Below are 22,074 nucleotides of genomic sequence, written 5' to 3'. Positions count from 1 at the left end.
ACAACATGCTGTTATTTTAACAATCATCTATTGTTCTTTTAGTCTCTTCAAAGGAACATGTAGTATCAAAAACCTCCTAACATTAATGGAACATTCCTGTTAAGAAAAACCTGGTGCAATTGGATCACATCATACAAATAATACAATTTATTCCAAACTTCGCTGATGTTGCAGATTAATTAACTGCTTTAGTCTTTTCTTTTCTTTTTTACCTTATAATAGCGTTCCACTTAAAATTTCAGCTGTTTTCAGCTTCTTAAACATAAGAATGCTTTAAGAGCTGAGTATATGTTTTCTTTTAAGAGAGCATCAGTATCATGTTATATGTGAGGATTTTCAGATGTTTCAAAAGACCAAGAGTTTAAAGTTTTCATCCTCTAAAGAACAAAGTGAACTAAATCATACATAAAAGTCTCAAAAATGAATTCTCAGATTTCACATTGAATGTTTTTTTTCCTTTCAGTCAAACATAGAGTCTCTTTTCATCATATGATGTGATCCAATTCACTTTCTTTTGATTACAGAGGAATTAATAAGTTAATTAAGTGTCTAAGTTTTATTCAGTATTGGGAGAGTGAGTTAACCTGCGTGTCAACTTCAAGGGAGGCATGTAATTAGGGTAGATAGCCAGATGGAGGAGATGGAAAGAAATCCATCAGGCATTATGCCCAGAGTCTGAGAGAGACCGACAAACCAATTCGCTGCTAACACTCCACATTTTATGGAAGGATTTTAGCATAAAGTAGGTTAATGAATATAATTTCCTCAAAGGAAAAGTTTCCAAATCTGAAAAGATACAAACTGCTGTTAAACTTCCCCCTCACCTCTGCTTCCTGCCTCATCTGCCCATCAGAAACAGCTTTTTCTATGCAGCATGGTGTGTCTCCAATTCCTAATGGAAATGTGCTGTGTCCTTAACATGGTCATTATATAAGCTGCCAGTGTGATCAGCTTTATTTTATACATTTAAGTACAACACAGATGGCATATCTCTGCCTTTCATTTTACCCAATTAAAAGCACTGTGTGTCTACATAGGTGGTAAGCCAAGTGAGAACTAGATAAAACAGCCTAGACTGGATGACCTTGAGATTAAATCAAATAAAAAAGCTACAAATAATCATAAATTTGTGTTTTTAGAAATACAGAAAAAGCGCTGACCCTCCATCTCAGAAGCTGAATCACTACTATTGATCGTCCTGCTTTTACAGCCCATTGATTAAAGATTGAAATAGTCCACAGTCAGACACAAAACTCTTATTTGTTTCAACAAAAAGGTGGAATAGCGTTGTGATTAAAGGAGTATCAGAGCGAGGAAAGAATATTGTGAATATTGCATCAGTAATTGCACTACATGTGGATGTATTTGACCCTGTACACGGTAAATGTCCCCTTTTAATGATGCTAATGGAACGGTTGATCTTGTTGAGTGGACAGCTGCTAAATGATTTTCAGTTATTTCGGTGCTTCCTTAACACTTACCGATTTATCATCAATTAAAAATTTTACTTTACTGCTTTTATATTTTTGCTTTCGATGCTTTGGTGAATGTGGGAAAATTTTGACATGATAAACATTACAGCTTGCTACATATATCATATCATATCCAACTCTTTAATATCAAGATGATTGCAGTCATAGGCTACTCTTGTGGCTTAGTCCCTGGGGGAGATTTTCCAATATGTCAGGACTTTAGGTGGAGCCACAAGACACCCAATCAAAGACCTCCTCTTCCCCCAGCCATTCATTCTTCAACAATGCAAAAAAAAATTAACAGAAAGCAAACAACAAAAAGATACGCCGACAGTAGTCTTGGTTGATATATTATTATATTATTGGGAATGTGGATTATACAGTGTGAATTATATGCCCTCAAAGCTTCCTCAAACACGATTGGTCAAGAAAGCTCGGACTGCAAGCACATTACAATCCATTTTCTTCCGCTTATCCGGGGCAGCAGCCCAAGCAGAGAAGCCCAGACCTCCCTCTCCCCAGCCACCTCCTCCAGCTTGTCTGGGGAGACACCAAGGCGTTCCCAGGCCAGCCAAGAGATATAATATCTCCAGCATGTCCTGGGTCTGCCCCGGGACCTCCTCCCGGTGGTACATGCCCGGAAAACGTCACCCAGGAGGCACCCAGGAGGCATCCTTGTCAAATGCCCGAACCACCTCAACTGGCTCCTTTCGATGTGGAGGAGCAGCGGCTCTACTCTGAGCCCCTCCTGAATCGCCGAACTTCTCACCCTATCTCTAAGGGAGAGGCCAGCCACCCTTCGGAAGAAGCCCATTTCCGCCGCTTGTATTCAGGATCTCGTTCTTTCGGTCACTACCCACAGCTTGTGATCTTAGGTGAGGGTAGGGGCGTAGATCGACTGGTAAATTGAGAGCTTTGCTTTTACACTCAGCTCTCTCTTCACCACAACAGATCGGTACAGCGTCAGGCAGCCCTGGCGGAGCCCATCACCCACCAGGAACGAGTCCGACTTATTGCCGGCTATGCGGGCCAAGCTCTTGCAACTGCTGTATAAGGACAGAATGGCCCGTAGCAATGGGCCAGACACCCCATACTCCAGGAGCACCCCCTACAGGACCCCCCAAGGGACACGGTCGAATACCTTCTCAAAGTCCACAAAACACATGTAGACTGGTTGGGCAACCTACAAACAGGAAACCAAAAAACTTGAATTTCCAGTGCAAATATTTATATATGTAAATATTTACATGTCATTTTTTTCTCTGCTTGTATGTTTTTAGTCATTTCCAGGTAACAGCAATGCAGACAATGTGGTTCAATACAAGCTGCAGCAACCAGCGATTGCACGTTTTCTCCGCCTCATTCCTCTGGACTGGAATCCCAGCGGACGGATCGGACTGCGACTGGAAACCTACGGATGTCCTTACAGTAAGTTCTGTCTTCTTTATCCCAACTGGATCACCTGAATTTTATTCAGTCTTTTCTTGAGAAATGTATACATTTCATGATTTTGTTATTGGGCTGCTTTTCTTTCAATGAAAGCCTTTTGTTAAGAGTTAAGAGCTGCTTTTATACATGCTGGCCCCAGCAGCCGTAGCATCAGTACAATGAACTAAACAAATACGACATTGGTTTTGAACATAAGCATTGCTGTCAGATTTATTCACATTCAGTTACATAACATATGTGAGTTGTTGTTTTTTTTCCATATAAAATATGAATCCTCTTGACTCAGCATGACTTTAAACACATTAGACTATATTTTCAATGAATGGAACTCCTCTTCATCCTGGTCTTTATTCCCTTTACAGCTAAGATGTACAGTCAGACGTACAGGCTTTGCTCATTTTCTTAAACGAGCAGGTGTTTGTAGTCTTTTGTCTTCTCAGCGTTCACTTGCTGCTCTGCCCTGATTTCTGTGCTCTAATCAAAACACGACATACTCATGAATATCAAAAGCAACTCCATATATTTACATATACATGCTAGAATATACTTAGCAAACAATAACTATTCATGTGCAAACACGGTTTCCTGGGATTTCCTCCACAGCCGTCTCTGTGTATTATTTCAAGTTTCCGCCTATATTTCGCCGGCTGTACTCTGAGTGGAATTTTAAAATAGAAGCATAAAAATAAAAGGACATCAGCTCGTTTGCTTTGAATATACTAAAAAGGAAAAAGCAATTTCACAAATACGACTTGGTTTCAAAAGGTGTCTTTTGAAAGTGTTCTACTTTTTCCATTTATTTCTAATTCATACTGAATGTCACTCTTAGAAGAAGACACATAGTCTTCTTTTCTTATAAGACTCTTTGTTCTTCTGTTAAAAACAACCCGGCAGTGTGAAACTGTACCAACAGTGTCCTCAGGTTTTCTTTAGTTTGTTCTTGGTGATCGCCACTTTTACGTGACATCTGTATCTTCTTTATAGTCTTACATCTTGTACTTGCATCTTCATCACATGTAATCTGCCAAGTATAAAGATGATTTATGCTAAAACCATTGTATATATCCTTATTTAACTGTATTTACTGTTGTCTGCGTGAGAAGAAGATGGATTTGGAGAAACATTAAAAGATGGATTTTGATGAATAGCCTATAGTCGTTTGGAAATATTCAAAAGTTACTTACGGATATATTTGTGTGCTATATTTATCAGCTGGTGTCACAGTTGTCAAAGAAGATTCCTGGTGTTCCTGCAGAAAACTAATGCAGCATTCACGGCGGAATCCTCCCCGGAAAAACAAATGTAATACATCGCAGGGAGCTGCGATATAGCTGCTGGTGACAAACGGTTTGCCACAGTGTGAGAAATGCACTGAATGTAAATGCTCGGTGGATATTAGTCTTTTTTAAGGAAACACAAAATAATGTGTTTTGTAGTTAACATTATAAGAATGGATGGAGAACATTTTCCCTGGCCTACATGAGAGTTTAAACTTCTTAAAATCCATGCAAACTTGAACAAAAAAAAAAAACCTATTCATGATTAAAAAGTTAATTAGTGGAATTAGCCACACACCAGAGCTTTTTGGTTTCTGGAAGTGCTGGAAGTGTGATGATCTGTATTATTTGCTAATAGTGTAAAACACTGTAAGAAGGCAGAATAATGGAGTATAAATGAGGAGTATTTTCACTACATCTTGAGCAAAAGAGCATTTTTCTGTGAAAGGAAGATTTCTTTTTGCACTAGCGTCAAAAGTCTGTAAATGACAGTAGGTGGTTAAGCTGGTCCTGAAAGATACCAGCATCTGCTGGATGGATTTAAAGTTTATACAGTGAGTCATGGAGTAAAGATTATTTTCCTGGCACCACGAGGATGACTTTTGGAGTTAAATTATTACCACCCATGGGATAGTTTGTCTTAAATGTAGACACAGACAATTGTGCTGTCTGCAGCTTGCAAGACAGAGGTGTCAAATGTTTAAGTTATTAAAATGCATGCAGTCCAAGTTAATCTTAAGTGTGCAGGAGCACTATAAAATACCTCCAGATCTATAGAACAACAAGTCCAGTTTGATTTTAGGAAGGCTAAACATCGATTATGATTCAGATCTCTGACTCAAATGAGATTAAGAATTGGACAACCGGTCCCTTGACATCCTCTATTCTTAACAACCTGTAACCCAATGCTTCCTACAGAAGCAAACAGTGGGAAATACAAACATTCTTCCCCATCTTCTCTGCAGTATTCCTGAAACCATCCCATGGGCCAGACTAGTCCATTTTGTAGGCCTTCTTGCTGATAACCACGTCTTTGAAGTATGATATTCATACCAGTCTAAATTGCTCTCTGCTAATTAACTGATGCTAGGATGCAACAGCATAGCTACAGGGACTTGTCTCCTCTGTTTATGTATTTTTTATTAATTTTTTCCCATTGTCATATGTGTGTGTTTCTATGATTATATTTACTGCAATCAATCAAATATATGTGTGTAAAACTATGTCCAGCTAATTACTGCACTCACTATGTCTAGTGCTATTTCAGTACGCAGGTAGTGAGTCAAAAATAATCAACAATATGTTCTGGGGATAATTACAGGGATATGGCTGATTGTAATTACATAATACGTAATATTGTAGAACAAAATGTAATCTGGGACTTAATTAGAATGGCTTGATAGTCCACAGAGTCGACTTCAAGTAATGTTTTTTAGCTTTCAGTCGCAGAGGATGACTCAGTGCTTCTGAGCCCAAGCCTACTGCTCTGCAATCAGCAGGAAATACACTGTACAATGCAATAAGAGCATTACTGCAAGCAAAGTGGTTGGCTGATTGTAAGCCTTAGGAAGCCAAAGAGTTGCCAAGTCCATTAAGAAACATTCAGTCGGAGAAATTAGTTGTACAACTGAAAAGGCTTTTGATGCTGAACTCAGCCGCAGCTCTCTTTAAACAGTTCAGTATTTGCAGTTCATTCTTTACCACCTACACCGTTTTCCTCACATGACCTCAGCCCAAATCCCCAGCGAGCAGCACGCAGTAACTGAGAGACTTCTTGATGAAAAGTGTTAAGCAGAATACAGATTCAGTCCTTGCTGCAAGGTTTTCCCTCGCTGTTTAACAAATTGTCTGCTGCAACCACAGAATTACAGGTACAAGTAGATGAGTAACAAGTGTGAGTAACTGTGAGTTTATGCAGGGTAGCATAAGCATTATTGAAGAACCTTGAATTAGAATATTAGATGGTATTAATAGCAATTCTGACACCCAGTTATTAGTCGGAGCTTTGAACAATCTGATGCTGTAGGAAAATTGCACAAACACAAGGACTGTTGTCTGTTTCAGGGTTATATGATATGAACTGTTAAGCTTTTGCTTAAGATTCTGGTTTCAATGTTTTGCTCTCGTTTCTTTTATCATGAAATCTATTTTGTTTTTGATTTTTAGCCTCTGATGTGGTGAGCCTAAACGGTGGCAGCAGCAGCCTGGTGTACAGGCTGAGTCCCGGGCCGTGGCAGACATCCAAAGAGGTTGTCTCTCTGAAGTTTAAAACCCTGAGGAATTCTGGGATACTGCTGCATGCAGAGGGGCAGCAAGGCGTCAGCCTCAGCCTGGAGTTAGAGAGAGGAAAGCTACAGCTGCTACTCAGACAAGGTACAACACAACACAAACATAATGGTAGCCATTTATGGAAGCAGACTTTTCCTCATACATACTGGAGTAGAAGTAATGGTATTTAAGAGAAAAACGTGGGACAGATTTATTAAAAACCTCTTTAAAAAATGTATTTAAAGAAATAGACACAAAAAAGATACGTTATTGGCCAAAACTATAACCTGATATAAATTTGTCTGATCTCCTAGTCGGGGTCATAATCTGGTACATGTCCAGTGCTACTGCCTTTTTTAGATCACACAGTGGAACTTCCCCTGCACACGTGCCCCTTCACTGCATGCTTTCTTCCTCGTTGTGTGAAAACAGTGACTCTTCAGCTTGATTTTGGTAAGGAGGACACCAGCACAGGGAGGATATACTGGAAGGTCGCGAGTCAAGACTGTGTCAGTTTCACCAAACGACTCCTGTATTTTTAGACACCCCAGGACACTACAGTAAACTGTGTTGACTGTCTAATGCTGTGGGTTCATTTGCGATGTGACTGTCCCATTCCTGTCCTTCTGTGCCTCCTTTGGGCTTCAAAGCTTTGCACTCTCCTGAAAACTGTTGTACTATTGCCAGTCTGTCTGGTCAGATTGAAAGTTGATGTTTTTCTGTGTGCTGAAATCAAATGCACACACATAATACATGTAATGGCACTGTCACACTAGAGTGGTGGTGATCTGGTGATTGCACTGAATTTCTGTTACATTAAGCGACCCATTGCAAATAGTTGCAGTGACCAACTGGTGTCCCGGTGGTTGAGCATGCAACATCCTCAGCTTCTGGACAACCACTTTTAATTGTAAGGTGCTTGCAGAGGTCAGCTGGTTGGAGGGAACCTATATGTTTGGTATTTTTTTAATGGTAGATTTTTTTTGAACTGCACCCTATGCACAAAAAAGCAGCATAGCATTAGCTCTGGCTCTTAACTCAAATTTCCCTGCAGTCCCCGAAGATCAGCTGGTCTCAATGGAAGCTAAAATCATCTGATGGCTCATCATTCTTTGCATCATATTGTCAAGCTATTTGTGGAGCTCCCAGCTGCTACATAACCACTGATCTTATTTTCTTTCTGTGTGATACCTTTAAAGGTTATCTGTTATCAGTAATGCTTGTTGTTGCTCTGACTTTCCATTTATGAACAAATATTTGAAGTATAAAGAATGGCAACATGTAAAAATGCAATGTGGTTCTTGATATTTGACATAAGTATACATTTTAGTCTAAGAGGCTTTTTGAGTGTCCATATGTAAGATTTTTTTAATCAAACTGATAATCAAGCAGTAACTACGTCAGGTTTTTTTTAATCCTTTCAGCGGTTTGTACACAAATAGACAAAAGAAAGGCATCTTAGCACTCAGACATGCTACTGCAGTTGGTAAGAGCATTTTTAGCACACCGATTTTGCAGTTAAGCACATTTCCTCTGAGAAGAAACATGCTATTTCTGTTTTTATTTTCTGGTTCTAGTATTCTATGTTATTTTAGCACACAGAGGTTTTTTGTCACTTCAGGGTTGTATTGGTAAAAAACATCTGTATAAGTTTGAGGACAGCTCAAACTCTAAAATAACTTTAGATTGTTTTTGGTTTGAGATGGTCGTTACACACACTGCCATCTGATTGGTTTAGTCTTGGCTGCTGCTGCTGCATCTCTGTCTAGTTACAGCTGTGATGGATGGTACCCATTCACTGTAGCATGTGTTGGGGCTGGACTCTGTAAGCCTTGATGCATGGCTTACAGTCTGTATAGATTGTGTGTGTGTGTGTGTGTGTGTCTGTGTGTGTGTGTGTGAATAGGGTTAAACCAGAGGCTGTCAGACTGGCATCGTTAACATATGGCTTGCCAGTCATCAGGATTCCCATCAGGTCTTTTCATCCATCTATCTTTCCATCTTTTTGCCCTCTCACCATTTCATGTCTACTAAAAATGATTCCTCCATCGCCTCCTATTTGCTTTCATCTTCCCTTTTATCCACCCCCTGACTTCTATTTCTCACAAATGCTCTTCATCTCTGCATCTTTATCTCCCATCCCTCCCTCATGTATCCGTCATCTGTTCTACCTTTCATCCATCTGTCAGAGACATCGCTGTGTCTCTTCTCTGAGACTGTAAACTTGTTTTGCACATCCTTAAAGAAAGTAACATCTTAAAGAAAGGTTACGACTTCTTAAACAACATTCGCTATGTCCCCTCCAGCACTCAACGCAGGCAGCAAAGAAACCCTACCGCCTCAAAAAATGACCTAGACTTTTTCAAAATGTCATTGTAGGAAGTTGATCACCTTGAAGAGCTTTCTGAAGGTGGGCTGTCACCTTCAAGAAACTTAAATCAATTATAATGAGTGCGCTCTAACTTAATCAGATTAGGCATCATTTTACATAAAGGCAGGTCAAAGTGTACTTTCTCTAGTATGCTTCCATATGGGATATACACTGTGTACAGGGGTCCCTCGCTATAAAGCGGTTCACCTTTCGCGGTCTCGCTGTTTCGCTGATTTTTTTTGGTGCAATTTTGCATGCTTTTTTTTTAAACGGCGCATTGTGTTCGGCGTCCTGATTGGCTGTAGACCATTGTCAATCAATCTTGTGTCATGTCTCCTGTGCAGTACAGAATGCATTCAGCTTGTCAAATTTATCTTAATCTTCGATCGCCAGCAGTGTGACTCTGAAGTGCTGTACTGTATGTTTGTAAGATTTCTCCCATAAACACAAAAATGTCGATGAAACGTTTTGCACTATTGGTCCCTTTGGTTTTATTTTATAATAATGGACTTATTTTTCTACGAAGGTTTGAACTTTTACAGTGTTTAAACAATAGAGAAAAGTGTGAACATGTTCAAGCCTGTCGGAGAAAAGTGTATAAAGGGTGTAGTGACGGGTTTTACAGCCATAAAACATCCATAATAATTGTAAACAATAAAGTTGGCTACTTCGCGGATTTTTAGAACGTAACTCCCGCGATAAATGAGGATAAACAAGGGACCCCTGTACTTGTTCAGTAACCCATCAGGGTGGTTTGATCTCAATTATAGACTTAAAAGAAATGACATTAAAAGAAATGACTGCAGTTAATTATACATTTTATTAAAGTTTTGCTGTTATGTTGGCTCTGACTTCACCATATAGCATGTAATAGAAAACATACAAAAATGTATGGTAAGTGTACTGCTGTTAGCTAGGTATCATTGGCATTGCCATCGATGCTGAGGACATATCATCCTCCTATTGGCTGAAAATGTAATGTTAGCCCCCCCTTTCATTCTGCTATTTAGCCAAGCTGGCTAAGATCACCTTCCAGTTTTTGCCTCCCCTTTTTGAACCAGGGGTGTGAGCGACTAGTTGACTAGGTTTTTAAATACTGCCACCCTTGCTATACATACTTGGTGGAGCAATTATTCTAATTGTATTATTTTACACTGCCAGTTAACTGTCACTTCTGAGATGTTATGCAGATGTTACACAGACTTTTAGCCCGAGCAGACGACACCAGCCCTCTCTGCCTTGTTGCCTCAGAATAAGCTGGCGGATTACCGCTCGCCCAGAGCAATGCAGAACTACATCTAGCACAGCGGGTGGATGTTAATTTGCAAGGAAAGAAGGCAGCTGGGACAACCACTGCTAATGTTAGCAACACTCAGCATCTGACACTGAGCGTGTACAGTGTTATGCATGGCGTCACACTTTTCAGCTGCATTTTGATTATTGCCCATGTTTAACCTCATCCATTAGATTGACTTGGATTTAAATGCCTTCTTATTGTTTTCATATTTGCAGACTGGTTGATTAGTTAGAATTTTTCTTCCCATCTAATCAACTAGTAAATTAGTCATAAGAAACATCCCTAGTGTGAACAAACACATGTACTCAACATAGCAACATCCCAAGTCCTTTGAAATAATAGCAACAGAGCTTTCATTGTGGTTTCTCTTTCTGTTCCTCTCCACCCTGTTTCTCAGCAAGACTTTTTCTGATTTAATTAGTGTTGTTTTTCTGAGTTTCTCTGCCCACATCTCAGTGTTTTATTTTTTTTTATTTTTTTTTAATTAGAAGAGACACTTTGGCTGTTTTTAGTTGTACTTTAATTTTCATTCTCCTGTCTTGCCTTCTTGACACACACAAAGACCTTTTTGATATTCTCTCCAACCATCTTTTCTGTTTTCCTTCATTGTTATGTATCTCTGTCTTTTGGATATGCCAGAGCAATTCTTTTCCTCTTATGTTATTTCAAAAGCTTCCGTAAACCATTTTTCAGTCCTTCATCTTTCTGCCTCATATTTTCTACATTTTTCTCCCTCTCTCTCTTTTTCACTTTTCTGCACAACGTTTTTAGGTTACGAATTGTGCAATTCGGGTCATCTGCTTTGTGCACTTTTGTACTAACACTAACACATCCAGGTCTGACCCTCCTGGAGCAGATGCTGCCCACATTATGAGGCAACACTGAGTAACAACCCTGCACAAACAGCAGCTCTGTCCTGATGACTGAGGAACCAAAATACAAATTAAAAACTAGGTGGTAGATGAATTACTTTTTAGCAGATGCTAGTACCTTCAGCAGTTCAGTACTTTAAATAATGTGATTAATTCCTGCCCCTGTCACTCTCCTTTTACTTGTTAACCAATTATAATTTTCTGCATGAGAGAAATTAAAAAAATCACCTCTCCTGTCACTCGTTGCCAATTTGTCGACCATCTCTTTTTAGATAATTGCATTCTTGATGGAATCTGTGTGATTGCAGCAGGTATATGTAGTGAATATATAAGGACTAGAAGTTTAAATACATAGCTGACTGTATGGAAAGCCCCAGCACATAAAGAAGCCTTGTTACTTGCTGCCTAGATATGAAAGTAGTAACCAGGTCATTAGTCACAGTCACCTACTTGGCTGCACTGCAGGGTGTAATTACTGGCCAATCTTATTTTGTGACACTGCGTTGGCAGCTAAACATGTTATGAAATCTCACAGCAAATATCACACTACCCCACAAAAGAAATTCCAATAAAAGTTTACTTTACAGCGGGTCGTTTTAAGTTCATTCAACTTATAAACCCAGGGGCCTTTATAAATTTGGGTTAACTGAATGTACATTTGAAGAGAATTAATTTTGAAGTTAGTTTTTAAGAGGACCTTTTATGCTCATTTCCATCTCCTTTTTTAAAATTATTGGACTAGTTTTCATTATTTCATTTATCATTTCATTTCAAAACATATTTGAAATGTTTATGTTATGCTGGGCTTTGGTTCAACCTCTCAGTTCATTTACTCTCTGAAACAAGCTGTTCTAGCTCCCTTCTCGATGCCTTTATGACAGCTTCCTTGAAATTTCCTGCACCTTGCAATAGAGACTGTTTTAGTCGTTTTGAATATCAGGTGGATGGGGCCTGTGTGGTCACAGTCAGAGCAACGTGCCACCATATTACAGATATCAGCACCATTTGCATCATAGAGAGCCAAGAGTAGAAAAACTGTCTGAAAGCAAGAACTGAGAGCAGCGTGAAGCCTATATTTGTGATTGCTGCACATATTTCTCCTTTATTATTTTGAATCTTTGGCCTTCTTTGGTCTTGTTGATTTGTCCAGGGTATAACTTGCCTCTCACCCTATGGTAGCGAGAATAGGCTCCAATGCTCCTGCAACCCCGATAAGTGGAAGAGAATGGATGGATGGATGACCTTGTTTGATGTGACTATCAATGATTGTAACAGTATAACAGAAAATATTGTAGAGGTTGAAAGGTCCACTTTAAGATACTAAGATTAATCAACAGTCACAGACTTATTACAGCCAGATTTGTTTTTCTTTCAATTTTCCTCAATTTTATGCATATTTAATATGCAAAACCTACAGCTGCAGCTATCAAAGCAATTTTATACCAAAGTCAGTGCAAAGACAACAATCTGAGGCTTCACTGGTGAGTTTTTTGAATTATAAGTACTGAGGTAATGCAGTGAGGTAGAGACTGAAAACAGAGCAATGAATCTCCTCTTCACAGTAAAAAAAATAAAAAAAGAAAGTTTTAATTCTCAAGCAGTCTGGGCTGGGAAGTCAGACATGTTTGTGTCTTTAAGTGCTTGTTTTTAATGACTAGAATTAAATCTCAAAATTTACATTTAAACATCCTGCAATTGTCTGATTTTTCCCAGCTGTCGGCCAGATGGCCTTTCTAAATGTCGAGTAGAAAAGCTTTCTGGACCTTGTTGCAAGGTCGCAAGGTTTCTATAACTTAATTGTTGTTCAGCAAATATAACAATGCTAACAGCTAAGGAGCTTGGAAAGAAAAGCGACTAGACTTCTTTGAGTTTCTTGAAGATGTTTCACCTCTCATCCAAGAAGCTTCTTCATTTCTAAGACCAAATGATGGAGATTCCCTAGTGGGAGTTATATATTAAAGGGTTCATTGGCCCACTATTGATCATCACATGAGCCAAGGCGTGGAAAAGGTGTGTACCAGGAGTGGGGTTTGAACCCACGAGAGCATTTGCTCATTGGAACTTAAGTCCAACGCCTTAACCACTCGGCCATCCTGGTACTTGTGCAAAAGGAAAAAAAGGGATTTATACTGCAGTTTAGTGGATTAATACAAACTTTCAATGAACTGTCTTAACTAAAACTCGTCTTCACTGATTTGATGAAAGCCCAACTAAGATAACTATGTTTTAAAAGCTTTCTTTACATGTATGTGTTCCTTTTCTTTCCCTTCTACCTCTGAGGAAATGTTTTCTGCCCAGCGTTGCAGGGTCCTGATTACTCCAAGTTTGTGTTCCAAGTCCAAGAGTAGGTACTGGTCTGTGTGTGTGTGCTTCCAGTAAACTTCAGTGTTGAGGTTTCCATTCTCCTCAATGTGCACAGCACAGTACAGAAGTGGCAAACTGTTGTCCTTTGTGTCTTCCCTGTTGAACTTCATGTTTCTCTCCACTGAGTTGATGTGAAGGCTTAAACCTCTTGGCTTTTGATTTTGACCCTGTTGTCATCCACGTATCTGTACCAGTGGCTACGTGCTGCCAAGGGCTTTACTGTCCATTTCCTCCATGTAAATGTTGGCCACAGTGGGTGACACCGGCGAGCCCATGGCACATCCATGTTTTTGTCTGTAGACACCCTTGTTGTATTTAAAATATGTGGTGGTAACGCAGAGGTCTAACAGTGTGCAGATGTTATCGGGGGTAAAGCTGGTTCTCTTTTCTAAGGAACTGTCTTGCTGTAGTCATTTTCTGACAGTCTCCACTGCCTCAGGTATGCAAGTGAAGAGTGAAACCACATCAAAGAACATTTTGGTTTAATCTGGATCCAGAGGAAGTTTCTGGAACTTGTTGGTAAAGTCAGTGGAGTTTTTGATGTGATGGGGTGTGTTCCCCACAAGGGGAGCTAGGATGGATTGTTGTTTTCGTGGCTGTGATTAGATCCACTGTGGCCAGCTGTTGTGGAGAAATGGCAAAATGGAGTCCTTTGGCTAGTGCCTTCTTTTCAGGTTCAATGAGGTTCCTGTCTGATAAGTTCTTCACTCACTTTTCATGACTGTCTTCAGTTCACTTCAAACAAAAACGTATAATTTTGAGTCGATGCCTAGACAAGACAAACAAGAAGAGGAAAACACCACGACCAAAGACTGCTGAAAGACCTTTAGAAATCCTGGAGGAGATCACTTGAAGATCAAGTGTCAAGACCACTTTAAAAAAATGACAGAAAGCCTGGTTCCTAAGAAGGAAAATGTAAAGAAATGAAGGGTGGCTCTTTCCACAGTACTGTATGATTGTTTTTCCCTGGTTTGTATGAGAGGGTATGACTGGACTATTATTTGATGTGTCTCCTCTGGCTGTCTGCCTCATAATCACACTTTTGGCTTCAGCCTTTGACCATTTTTGTCCAGAGACACAAAACTTCTGTCTCAGCGATGTTTGCTGGGATCACTGAACTCTCTAAGCCCAAAACAGAACTATTCACAAAGTACTCACAGGCTCTCCCATTGCCTGTAAATAAAAATGATAAATGAGATCAGATAGTCCACTATATGCTTGAATTTGTTGGCAGCTACTTCAGCACATACATATAATGCAAGTTTGAACCTTTGCACCTTTGCTAGCTTTGGAAAGAAGACATTAAGCTCTTAGCCCCTACAGCAGAATTCAATAAATCCCACAGTATTTCACAATATCCAAATTATAGCAACACTCAAATGCTCAATATATATTAAATGACTCTTTTAAGATGAGAAATGACCCTGTATCTGTTGGTTTTTGTTTGATCAGCTTCTCTTAATGTGACCAAATGTGATTTTTGCACGTGTCGTTTTTGTTAGTTTAGATTATTGTGCAAATTAAGTCTACAATAAAAAGTGAAAAGAAATAAAAGATAAAAAGATGATTAACCTCACTTCACATGATGCAGGAGGGAAAAAGCACTAGAAATACTTTCTGAGGAAGCAAAAATCTTCCTGCAAACTTCTCACTTGGTGACCTGAGCTGTGAATCATTAGCGAGTTTCTGTGACAGACATGGTGTTTTATGGCAGTCAGTTGCTGAAATAATTATACCAGCCAGTTTTCTGATAAGAGCAATCAGATTTTGAGGAGCTGTAATAGAATAGGAGACAAGATACAGTGACGCGATAGTGTCTTGCGGGCATGAGTAGAATGACAAAATGATTTAAACTTGTGTTCAGTACAGACTTATAATGATGAGACAGCAGACTCGGTCTGAGGAAGAACTGCTGCAGTCATTCACAGTTTAAACTAGGTTTCAAACTTTTTTCCCACTCTATTTCTCAACAACGTCTTGCTCGTGGGCACACACATTTCCATTTAAGTCAGATTTCAGTCATTAAAAAATGGATCTGATCTGCATCTTCTCTCAGTTTTGTCTAGTAAGGCCTTCGGGTGAATACGCTGAAGACAATTACTCAGGATATTCTGTCTTTTTCTCTGATGTTCATAAATAAAATCTTGCACAATTTATCAAATGACACATATTTTAAAAGTTTAAAATAGATTTTCTGACTGATTCTGGGATAAGATGTCATTCAGCTACAGAATATCATCTGTGTTTATGTGTGTTACACGGAGTCTAATCGGATATACTTACCTTATGGTATATTATTGATTATTCCAGCACGTAGGAGTAAGTGTTTCTTGTAAGGTGCCTGGCTTTGTGTGTGCAAGGTTAAGTGATCTGTTACATTAATTGGTTCTATTTAAACAACCTGGTAAGTTCTGATCCACAGAGTTTTAATGCAGAGATATAACAGTGAGCAGACAAAAGAGTTTTGGAAGGTGGAAATATCAGAACTGAGCCAAGTAATTGTTACTATGTACTCCTTTGGTAAACACTTGACATTTAGTGTGAAGGTCATAAATCTACAGTGCATAATACAGTGTTTCCCAACCACTGAGGTGTGATCCGGTGTGCCGTGATCTGGTTCCATCTGATCAGTACTCTAAGCAATCGGCATGAGTAACCGGCAGAACAATTACATTCTCTTCCACTAGAGGGCAGTGCAACTACCTTGCTCTAATTAAATGGTTGCCAACTACCAGTAAAACATAAGAAGGTGAAGAAGAAATTGCATAATAGTCATGCTGTGAGATGACACAGTACATAATAGCAATAGATAAATATTTGTAAAGAAAAAGTAGTCAATCTGACCTGGGTCCTGGAGAAACCTCCAACCCAGATGAAGGCCCTAACATGATGCTGTGTGATTTTTCTAATGTGAAATATGTGGCGTGGCTCCCAAAGGTTGGGAAACACTGGCATAATGAATAATGAATGGTGTTAAATACAATTCAAATACTCATGTTTTCCATTAACCTGAAGAATGGCAAAATAAACTATAAATAATAATAAACGTACAATCATTACGTTTGGTATCAGGTTTCAATCAATAGGATCAAAGACTTGTATGACTGGGTACTTAATAATTTAAAAATAAAAACATACTGACTGGTAGTTGGCCAAGCTCTACATGTTCATCTTTGGACTGCTGTTTTTTGGCCTAGTCCCATTTTGACTACTTGTATCTGTGTATCTGAACTGTTTATCTATCCCAAGGTTGCAAGGAGGCTGAGTAACATTTAGTGAAAGGCAGGTTACACCATGGAAAGCCTGGACAAGATTCTAATTCAGCCCCAACCGATCAGGACTTTTGAATATGAATATGTGAGGCAGCAGTCCACTGCACCACTGTGCTACAATATGAATGCAGAATTCAAACCTGTTGAGAGCAAATATCAGCTTTTATGTCAAACTGACTCAGAAGTCACCTTAATAAGTATCATCACTGGTAATGAGAGCCGGGGCTTTGGCTACAACCCTGTCAGCAACCAGAAATTGTCAGAGGAAAAGTGCACAGTGTCCAAGCCCAAAGCCACACATCAGTTGGGGGAGATAACCTGGAGCATGTTTGTCATTTTTTGTGACATTCACAAGATTGTACACATTGAAATTGTCCCCCAGTGTCATACTGTCAACATAAGGTTCTACAGTAAGGCATTTGACAACATTCAGCACAACTGACCTCCATGATAGCACATGCCATCGTGGCTCTGACTTCATCTTTTTACCTAACCAAATGAGTAGGCTGGAGTTTTCATCCACTGCAGGGTCCAGCAAAGATGCACAAGTTCAAGTAGTCAAGGTTCAGCTGTGTGGTAGGCAGGGAGTGGGCCCAAATGCAGCTTATTGCTCGACTTTTTACAGAAATGCAAAGAAACACATTTCTGGGATAAATAATCCCAAAGGTTGGGAAGATATGAGACAGGACAAAGGGACAAATGATAATGAGGCTAAGGAAAAAACAGGTGGGAAATATGGCAGGTGTAACTCAGGGATAATGAGACAAGCGAAGTAAAGCTGAACATAGAACACACAAGACAAATGTTACCCAAATAAAACAAGAAATAACTTAACAGGGAAACATAACAGACAGAGACTTGACAAAACGTGGGGAGGCACTTACAAAAATGCCTGTAACGGAGGATAAATTTAAAAAAATACACAAAAGCGACAACTGAACAGTAAGCAGCTACAAGCTTAAACAACGACAAACGCAACTCAAAAACATAAAATGCTGGGTCAAAGACTCAGGACCACAACACAACTGGTTATAGTGGGACTTCCAGAGTGACCTAAAAGATATCAGGCACAGTGACAGTAGTGAAGAGGTGCACATGAAGATGACCTTGAAGGGAAGGTTGTAAATATTTACAAGTTTTCCTTTTCATTGTCATGTTTGTTGGAACCTTTTGATTGCAGCTCTTCTACGGCTCAGCATAATTATATCATTTATATCTAACATACTGAGTTAAACTGACTGCATTGCTGATTAAATAACACAAACTACTCTTTTAATTAACAGCTATGTCTAACAGAGGACTGTGATGACAAAAAAGCTGAGACAGTCTCAAATTTTGTAACACTAGGTCCTCAAAACTGGAAAAGTTTCCTCCCTCAGAGGCGATGATTTCACAGCCAAAAACGATCGGAGAATACGAAAGACAGAAAACACACGAGGAAAGATTGATGAAGAGATGGAAAGAGATGGCTCTATTTATTAATATTAGTAAAGCAATTTTCTGTTTTGGCCTCTGATCTCTGATATTGATTCCTGCTTTCTCTTTCCCATCATTCATGCAGTAATCAAATCATCCATCTAATGAAACATCCATCCAGTAAGGCCCTCTTCTCTACCTCCTACAACACAGTAATTTTTCCATTAATCAAAGCCCATAAAGAGATTCTCATCTTTCCTCTCGTATTGATTGCAGTGTCTCTTTCTGTTCATCCAGACTCTAATCAAATAAGTCATCACAATAACTGTGTTGACAGGAGAGACTTCCTCTGTATCATTAGTTTAATTTTCTCTGATAAAATAATAAAATTGTTTTTCTTCACTCCACCTGATGTAAGAATATGAAAACGTGACGAACTCAAGTTAAAAAACAAAAGAAAGCTCAAAGCTCAGTAAGGTGTTAACATCAGAAGAGTTTTAATGTTTCTTCCTTCCAAGCACGAGCTATCCAAGAACATTGTTTTTCTGGTCACTCAAATTTGTGCTATTACTATTCTTGAATTGTACCAAACTGCAACAATTCGTGTTTATCCAAGTAAAGAATTTTCTGTTAATTAGAGCTTAAGGGTTTAAGGCCTTTCGAGGTTAAAATTAGTTCTAATCTGGTCCAAGATTTGGTGAAAGTTATAGAATATTTGATTGGCATTTCATTTAGTTATATCAGATTGAAGTTTTGGAAAAAAGAAAAGCGTGTTGCATGTATTTGTAGCAACCTCTGGAACTTATTGTTCCCACATGCTAGAGTGGAAAGGTGGTGCAGTAGTACGCGAAGTTCCCTCGAAGCACAAAGGGCCTGGGTTTGAATCAACTAGCTGTCTGAGTTTGAAAAGACACTGAGGAGGAGGACTTGTCATCTTTTGCTAAATGTATTTTAAATAACCTGAAAAGCTGGCCTTCCAGCTTTCGGTATTTAACCAGAGCTGCAATATATGCATGTGGCAGAGTCATTCTTTAACATCGTCTGAGTTGACATTGATTCTTTGATAACTTTGCTGAAGGATAGAAATGTAATTCTTTGAAAAGATATTCATTTTTCCTTCATTTGGTTTTTCAATGATGGCGAAAGAGAGCATGGTCTAGCATATCATTTAATCCTCCCAATAGCTGATTACTGTGAAGGGCAGACATATGAAACCATATTCATACTTTTTACAGTGACCTCTTGCTCCCTGTCGATTGTCATATGGGATGTTGTGCAGACCACTTATATCAAGAGCTTTGTGCTGATTTAAAGTGACTCTCTAAAGCTGGGTATACACAGACTGTCCCAGACAAGCACCATAATCATCAAATCACAGCAATATCTTTCTTTTGTAGTGGCTCCAAAATGTTGTTCCTAAGCAGAAGGCTAACGGCTAAAGGTAGCCTAGAAAAAAATGTTCCAAATTCAGGATGACCACCTATTCAACTCTACCAACCAACAAACAGAAATGCAAGCTTGAAATAATGTAGTGGTTAGTGTAACTACAGCGCTAGTTAGAAAAAACGACAACAACAGAACAGTAACTTATCTCAAGCAGACAGCAGTCAGTAAAATGTGATGAACTAAATGTTTGGGACACCAACAAGAAGAAAATGTGGTAATAGAAGACGCGTGGCAGCAAAAGGTGGAGGAATCCCAGCTGTGCATCATAGCCCATGACTGACGTGTTAGGAGACAGTATTCATTTGTAACACCTGATGTTGTACAGTTTCATTAGACCTAAGTCAGAGAGTCTTTTAAGCTTTGTATTAATTGTGTAACAAACAGAGGAAAGGGTGTAAATCTAGGGCACCAGGAAGTAGAGTAAGTTTAGAAATCCAAATCCTTTAATCCAGGTAGGAGTTACATTTAAAAGCAGCCAGAGGAAGAAAACACTTCCAACAAGGGGTTAAACCCACACCATAAATTAGGACATTGGTAAGAACATTAGGAAAAACACAAGGAGATACTGGGAACTGCTGGAATACTTGTTTTATTACAAACTCACAAATCTGGCTAGTTGTATTTAGGTGAGACAGATTCAGCAGCGGTACAGCTGAAGAGGACCAGACAAACAATTACAAGGACAATAAACTGACTGAAGGGAAAGGTGAGCGTAGGCACCTTAAGATGAGTTGATCCAAACAACTCGTGCATGATCTCTACCTGTAAGCATGAACAGTTCAGGGTTTTCCTTTGATTTCTCACTAGGTTGTATATATTCTCACAGACCGAAGTGAAATATCAAAGATATTTGTCCATCAGCTTCCAAGTGGTCTGTTTCTTTCTCTGAAGTTGAAATTGCTTTTCCCTTAAGAATATCTAATACATTTTTAATGACTGACAGTATTCTGCTCTCTCCAGTTCCCCCTGTAAGCAGAAACACAGTTTCTTTCACATCCCTAGGGGGGGAATAGAGATGGATCCACTTATTAGGACCGGCTGGTGCTCATCTATCTTTAATGGTGTCTTGCCATGTGTCTTCTCCAGTTTTCCCCCCCCAGATTAGGCATTAGGACATATTTGGCTTTGTTTTTCAGTGTTAGCGTGCAGTTATATCTAGTTGTTGCTAATGAGATGACCAAGGGTGACCTCTCAGTGATCCTCGCTGTGGGATTCAGAGAAAAATGAAATATTTAGATGCAGTGTAAAGTCTGATTGTTGTTGTTCCCCAGAATAGTGGGTCAGATATCGACAACCATGCAAGCTAACAGGTCATATAACAAAAGTCGCTGTCAAATCAGGTAAAAATAGAAAAAGTGCTAAAAGCCACCAGAAAACTGAATAATCCTAATGACATAAGTGAAATCATTTGATGAGCGCTTCACTTCTTTTCCATTTTATAGTGACCAATTTGATGTACAGTGTTTCTTTTTTTTCTTGTTTCTTACAAATAAAACAGTTTTGGTGTGTGGATTAAAAAACAAAGTCTGTCTTTGTAATTTCAGTTTCACTCTGAGTAGTTTTCAATAATGATCTATTTGTCTCTGCCTGCTTTATCCTCCACCACCTCTTATTCTTTCCCTGCCATCCATCAGTCTTCTTTATTTTTCTTCCATGACCAACCCCACCTCTCTTCTACCTCTAGCTGATTTTTACCTTCTTCACCTTCTGTATCCACTTCTCCCTTTGCCCCATTCCTTCTCCTTTTTATCTTAAATGTATTTTTCCAACACTTTCTTCTTTTGTCTTTCCTTTTGCATTCTTCACCATTTCTCTTGTTATTCTTTATTCACCCATCTTTTCTGTCTCCCGCTTTCTCTTTCAGGTAAGACTTCCCCTGAACCACTGCATCTCACCTCCCTTGGCAGCCTGTTGGATGATCAGCATTGGCACCATGTAGTACTGGAGCAAAAAAGTGCTCACCTCAACCTGACTGTGGACAAAAACACGGAGAGAGTGCAGCTCCCGGCAGAGTTCAGTCGCTGGGCCATCGAACAGGTGTGCTAAAACACACTGATATAAAACTGACCAGTGGCGTGTTTATATAAATGTGCACAGAAAATATACAATATTTTTTTCATTGTGATCTCTACATAGTTGAGTTTAGGAGCTGTCCATAGCCTTCGATCGCAGAAGCCAGGCGCCTCCAGTAAGGACCTCCATGGCTGCATAGAAAACCTGCTGTACAATGGCTTCAACTTGATAGAGCTGGCTAAGAATAGTGACCATCAAGTTACTGTCAGGGTAAGTACATGATACCAAGAACACCCATTTTTCTGTTTTCAAGAAAGCACTTATATGCTGTGACTCCAGGCTCTCAAACAGTTCGCCTCTTTGCATCAGTAACATAATGCCTTTACTGGCATTATCATAAATGTTTGGATTCTTTTAGTCTTTTGCATTTATTTCATTAGCTGCCTTTTTATTTATTTACATTTTGTTACCGCACCATCTATTCTTGTCTTGTTGTCCTGATTATATTACTTTTATTAACACACACACACACACACACACACACATATATATATATA

General features: G+C 39.2%; 1 protein-coding gene and 1 non-coding gene across 3 annotated transcripts in view; one reads left to right on the top strand and one right to left on the bottom strand.

Annotated features, from left to right (window-relative positions):
- LOC102289753 (contactin-associated protein-like 4) overlaps nucleotides 1–22,074 on the top strand; it is a 150,548-nt gene that overhangs the window by 51,053 nt on the left and 77,421 nt on the right. For both annotated transcript variants that reach the window (XM_042219043.1, XM_005918035.3), the window contains exons 4-7: nucleotides 2,753–2,900; nucleotides 6,365–6,571; nucleotides 21,369–21,541; nucleotides 21,641–21,787. In XM_042219043.1, coding sequence (XP_042074977.1) covers nucleotides 2,753–2,900; nucleotides 6,365–6,571; nucleotides 21,369–21,541; nucleotides 21,641–21,787 — 675 coding nt within the window. The remainder of the gene's footprint in view (nucleotides 1–2,752; nucleotides 2,901–6,364; nucleotides 6,572–21,368; nucleotides 21,542–21,640; nucleotides 21,788–22,074) is intronic.
- Nucleotides 13,022–13,104, bottom strand: trnal-uaa. Its single transcript has one exon. It is a non-coding gene; the product is annotated as a tRNA-Leu (tRNA).

This window comes from Haplochromis burtoni, unplaced genomic scaffold (assembly GCF_018398535.1).
Source record: "Haplochromis burtoni strain Fernald_Lab_line unplaced genomic scaffold, NCSU_Asbu1 Contig_27, whole genome shotgun sequence".
In the NCBI taxonomy this organism is placed as follows: Eukaryota; Metazoa; Chordata; class Actinopteri; order Cichliformes; family Cichlidae; genus Haplochromis; species Haplochromis burtoni.
Note: the sequence above shows the minus strand (reverse complement) of the source record. Positions and strands in the feature narration are given on the sequence as shown.